Here is a 6224-nt window from a genome sequence, read left to right on the forward strand (position 1 = left end):
TATCGCGTTCGAAATGGGAATCAGCATAACCCCAAAAACCCTCTCTAGAAAAAAATATCAGATGAACTATGAAGATATATGGTGAATATTAATCCAGGGTTTCTCAAAGATTCGTCTAAGATCTGTACAACAATTAAAATTTTCAATCAAGAAAGTAAGCCAGAATGCTATACAAGTAAAATGTAGATAAGCATATCCAATGATGTAACTTACAGTAATGAGAAACCTCATATCTGTCTCATTATCGTGCCTCTAATTTCAGCGACTGCATATTGTGGCTTATCCAAATTGCTATATATGAACACGGAGTAACTTGCATCATTAGGTGTTGGACGTATAAGTCAGAGACTGAAGGACCAAACCTTCTTCCCTCTGATATATATCTTGCTCAGTCTTAAATGACCATGTTCACATCTCGGTCCTTGCAAAAGTATCGCCAATTTGAGTTTTGCCGCTGAAAATCGATGACGAAACTCAAATAGGCGATTTCTTTTCTGAACCAAAGCGAACTTAGGGTAAAATGAATATTGATAGTATAAGAACTTAGTGCCTTCACCAAGTGATTCTACATCTGCGAATAAACTTATCTGACGAATTTACGTATCTATTCCAGAAACTCCGAAATTGTGGGAATCCAATTTCAAGCCATGGCTTCGCAGGGCCATTAAAATGTATAACAGCAGCAGATTGCAGTCTCTCTATGTTGATTTCTTCTGATTGATGGCGATAGCCTAAATCTGTCACAAGCCATGCTGAATCTATGGGATGAACATGACCCTGGAAGGCAATCAAGGCCGGTGGAAGCACTCCTGGGTTCCATAATGCTAACCCAGACTTGAGGTTCTGAGAAAATAGATAACATACAGATTACGGTGTCACGAGACAACAGAACGGAGCAGCAAAAACACAAAACAGTTCTCTGTAAGAAAAGATGTGCAAACAAAGTGTAATTTATTGGTTCGCTTCATCAGTTAATTTGTTTCTAATAGTTCTGGTCATCTGGGTTTTCAAAAGATGACCTTAGTATTATTTTGTTTCTTGAATTTTTTTTTTTTTTATATCCCTCCAGTTTTCAAAAGTCCTATTCTGATAAAATTCATCCTTTCTGAGACCCCCAAAAAAAAAAAATTACGGAAGTTTTGTAAATGGAGAATATAATGTTAGGAACAGTTTCGCCTCCTTTAATGGATTTAATTTGCTGGGTAGGACTTAGATTAGTCTGGTTTGGACGGTGCTTTTAGAGAGACTTATTATTTCAAAAACTAATGTGTGTAATGTGCCTTGTATGGTGTCTAAGAATTAAGTTATGCATCGTCGATGGCTTATAAAAGGTATTGTAGGAGCTTTTTCTTTATTTTATATATATATATATATATAGAGAGAGAGAGAGAGAGAGAGATTTTTTAAAAAAGCAACAATATTATAAATGTTTTTACGTCGGAAGGCTTTATATCTGTTTTCAACATCTGCTGCGCATGGTTCGAAATGAGGCACCTTTTGGAGAAGAAATGCAAAGTTGACCTTTTATGTCTATGGTTCCGTCTTCAAGTATGAAAATCTCACTGGAAAAAAGAAAGTGCTATCAAGTATACTCACAAGTTTCAACCATTGAAGGTAGGTCTGAGTGATATTTGTTCTCCTCCAAGCTTGAAGATCAAATACATTGACGCCATAGAGCCAAGCACATTGATGAGGGTTAAAGTAGGATGATATAAAGGGATGAGAAAAGTTGAAGTAGTTTGTATATTTACTGTCAGGGCAACAGGTGTCTCCATCTCCACACCACGACTTGAATACTGAACCACTGACTTTGCCACTAAGATCAAGATCCCACAAAGAAGAGATGTCGTGTTGTACTACAACATCGTCATCCAACAACACTATCTTGCTGAGATCTGGAAACAACTGTGCCAAATAAAACATAATTTAGAATATGAAACCACCATCATCTAGCATTCGGACTTTGCTATTAGTGAAACAGATGCATACAAATGTGTGTATTTAATTTGATGTCTGAAAAATACGACTGCTTATAATTTATTACACCTGAGGTCACGTTGGTATAATCCACGGGTCAATAGAATGAAAAATCATAGAGAATGGATTTACGAAAAACAAAATATAAATAATTTATAAAATATCTGCCCATTTTATCTTTATTATCGCTACTCAGTAGTAGCGTACATACAATTAACAAGCTAAGCCTATTGACTTGTAACCTGTTATAAATTTGAGAGATCAATTCGTACCGAAAAATAAATTAAAAAATTAAGATTAAAGCATAATTAAACAATAGACATCTTTCAATGACGAAATCGTGTGTTTACTAAAAAGATGATTAATTACCTGAGGGATATACATTCGAAGATGATTCATCAAGGAAAAGCTGCTTGGCCCTAAAGCTGCCAAGAATTTGCCTTGCTGTCCAGTATGACCAATCTCGTTTTCTTTAAACTTCTTGTGGAATTGCTTCCCAATGTGGTGATTAACTTGCATCATCTCTTTAATACCTGCATTCACTTCTTCGGACCAATCATATTGGTGCAATCCCCTAACTTCCAAAACTGCTGGTTCAACAGTATTGGTGGCAAACCAAGCATGCATTGGAGTGTAAGTTTTCTTGTCAGTAACTATGTGGAAGACTAGTTTTTCAGGGTTGGCTACATTTTCAACTACGGAGGCCACAACAACAGAAGCGGCAAGGACATTATCAGTTATGAGAACTAGATGGTGAAAACTTTCACTGACAAGGCGAGACACGTATTCAGGAGGAGGGAGACGAGATCGTGCCATGGCATTTACAGCATATTCTTCAGCTAACTTGAGAGAGAGACAGTGTAGGGTTTTGGGGACACCAAGTGAAGCTAAGTGCCAGAAAACGGATTCTTGCTGTCTGGCTGATTGAACCTTGTGTTCCATCTGTGATAGCTGCATATAATGAAGAGAAAGAAAGTGTGAAGTTAATGACGATATCCAATTAATATATACAATTCTAAGAAAACTTGAAAGAAATTTATGTACTCTTTCACTTATTTATAAAATGAAATAACCTGCATATGACGTGATTTTTGTCACGTTATCGTCACTTTACTTGAAGTTTGACTTCAAATAATAACGAATTCGTAATTTATACAATATATCTACGTATCTCAAAAATTCAACTCAACCATCATTCAAAAACTAAAACAAAATGAGAGATACTAATAGAAACAAACAAGGAACGAAATTTCCGATAAAGGGGAAGTGGTTAAAAAAGCAGAATGAATCAGTAATTTTTATTTACCATGGCTTTGGTTTTGAATGCAAATGCCCTAAGGTCTTGTCCTTTTGACACCATCTCATTCACAAGCTCGTTGAATGAGTCGGCTTCCCCTTCATTAACCTTATCACCCTTTGCCTCTAGAAGCGCTCTAGTCAGCTCATCTCTGAGTTTCTTCACACATACAAGACAAGACATCACCACAGTAAAAACAAAAACTAATGGAATCACTTAAAATACTATTCATATAGTATTTATTATTTATATAGTCCTATTTATAAAACACTTTCAATGTATTTTATACAGACTAAAAAAAACCTTAAATTGCATTAATTTTTTATTAAAATATAATACTTAACTTTATCCTTATTTAATACATACACCTTTAAAAAAATCATTCACACTATAATAAATGAAGGATAAAATAATAATTTATACTAAAATTTTAATAAAGTGATTTTTAAATAAAATTTTAAAAAAAATTTTGTTTTATAAATAGGACTAGAAAAGTACTATTTAGCAATATCATTTTGTTTACACAGTTATCTTCATTTTCATCTCTTGAGATTTCCGTAATAAATGTTTTTAAAAAGAGTCCACAAGGGCTTTTACACGTCATCTGAGAGTGACAGATGGGGCACCAATCGTAATTTTGAATTCGACGCTTTCAGGGATAAGAATAAGAGAATAAGATCCCCAAGGGTAAGGAGCGGATACATGAGTAACAGGGTGCGGGGAGACGCGTGGAAGCAGCCAAAATTGTAGTGGAGAAAGTCGTTATGCCCCCAATTATTACTAATGGCTGCGTTATTTGCCACTGCTTTCACAAAAAGGCTAATAGGATAAACATGATTGCGGTCCAACTGGACACGTGTGTTGGGAAAACCGCTAGTATCACTCAGTGCCGACACCAAAAACTTGCGCCAGTTCACAATTTCACCAAAAAGTATTCTTAAAATATTGAGGAAGGGTAATTTTGTAATTGGAGTCCGAACACTCACCATAGGTGCGTCACTTCCGCTGAAATATCTCCATCCCACGCAATCTGCAACGGACATTACATTATACACATTACATTTCATGCTCGCCCATGTTTTCTAAATGATATACAGCCAATCATATTTCTTGACACCAAACTTAAAAAATATTTTAAGAAATTACGTACTCTTTTTTTTTTTTGGATACAATTACGTACTCTATTCTAGTATTGCGTTGGCTCACAACATAAATTTTCGACGGAAGGCAAGCTAAAAATTATAATTTAAATTTAAATTAAAATATTATATCATTACTAAAAATAATTTTAAAAAGTAAAATAAATTAATTATCTACAATAAAGTAATTATTTAAGGAATAAAAAATTCACGTCTCGTGATTGTTATGAATTGTAATAAAATTTCTTGTATAAAGCTGAAAGTAACCTTGCGTCGTGATTTGACTTGATATTACGTCTTGCACCGAGGACATGGTACTTTGTAAACACTGAAGTTTGGTATATTACCTCATGCCCAATAATTGACGACCCAGGACCACACAAGCCAACCTTGAAAACACCTCACTTCTCGCAAATTTCAGCTTATTCTTAAAATCTTTATATATCGAAACACAAATATTCGAAAACAGAGCAATTTGCACTTTACGATATCACTATGAATATGCTCATGTAATATATCTATAAGAAAAAACATTTATATGAATCGCTCGATGAAATAACCAAATACTCTCCCTATTTCAGTTGAAAAAATAACAATGATAATAACAAGAAAAATTTTATCAGTGCTAATTAACTTTCCAATATGACAATTAAGAATAGGTTTTAGAACTTGCAAAAAGTTCATTTCTAATCTTTTGAATAAAAACAATCGGTTGGCAAAGGAAATAAAAAACAACTGCAAAAAGATTGAACAGACAAATACGGAAACAATTAGGACAAAGAGTGTAGCAGAAAAAGCAGAATCACCTAAAGAGGAGCATACAGAAGTGGATTCCAGGACCAAAATGGCGAATCTCAGGAAGAGGAACGGCAGTACGATCGCCAGAAGCAGCACCACAGGCAGCAATGTCCTAGCGGAAATCCGACGACCAGAGGCGCTGGCGGTGGCGGCCGTCTTGGTCGAGCCTTTACCGCGGCGGCGCTGTTCGATATAGTCACTCTCTTGATCCCGCTCGCCGCCGATATATAGAACTTCATCTTCTGAATTCCATCAATCCAATCCTTCTCCAATCCTTCTTCTCCCTCGTACGTGTTTGTTCGGATCGTATCAGCCAGAGATCTGAAGCTTCATTAGCTCAGCGACAAGTAATGAGTGAGTGATTCAGTGAGAGAAGTACAGAAAGCGCGCGAGCGACCGGAGAGAGAGAACAGAAAAGGAGAGTAAGTTTGTTGCACCTGCAGAGCACCAATGAGTTCACGGGTTTCGAATTTTTCTTTCACAACAATATTCTTGGAAGGATCAGAGCGAAAATGAATTTTCTTTTCTTTTCCTTTTAATTTTCCGGGAGGAAAGAAATTTTCCCAGAGGGGAGAAGGAAAAACGCCAAACGAAGCCGCGTTTAAGTCCGCGGGAATTATCAGAATGGCTAAAGCTTGGAGACAGCACTTGCTATATATACACACACAACGCGATGCGTTTTATAGAGAGATTTGCGTGCTTGTCTGTTTGCCACTACTTTCGACTTTAATTACGAAAGTGACCCTTGTTCCTTCCCCTCCCTCACCGACACCTCCTTTCGGGGATTTATTTTGGGTGGTGTCGGTTGCAGGCTTGCAGCATAGCCTGGCCCTGCCTGCTAGATTAACGTGTTAATTACGTTTGAAAAACGCCAAATAGGTCTTGTTAACTTTTGGCCAAAAGATTTTTTCAAGGAATGTTTGGATATGATTAAAAGTATTTTTTAAAATATGTTTTATAAATTGATATAAACCCCGGAAAAAGACAGAAAAATACAATTTTAACTTCAAAAT

General features: G+C 36.0%; 1 protein-coding gene across 1 annotated transcript; it reads right to left on the bottom strand.

Moving 5' to 3' along the window:
* Window positions 1-62: 62 nt before the first annotated feature.
* LOC114735014 (probable galacturonosyltransferase 15) lies at window positions 63-5639 on the bottom strand. The gene is given in 7 exon segments (XM_028922672.1): window positions 63-843; window positions 1597-1905; window positions 2347-2928; window positions 3284-3433; window positions 4261-4304; window positions 5220-5387; window positions 5390-5639. Coding segments are annotated over 7 exon segments (1605 nt in total). The 5' UTR covers window positions 5451-5639; the 3' UTR covers window positions 63-552.
* Window positions 5640-6224: the final 585 nt, after the last annotated feature.

Source organism: Neltuma alba, unplaced genomic scaffold (genome assembly GCF_004799145.2).
Source record: "Neltuma alba isolate B1F8T4 unplaced genomic scaffold, ASM479914v2 tig00013169_pilon, whole genome shotgun sequence".
NCBI classification, from domain to species: domain Eukaryota; kingdom Viridiplantae; phylum Streptophyta; class Magnoliopsida; order Fabales; family Fabaceae; genus Neltuma; species Neltuma alba.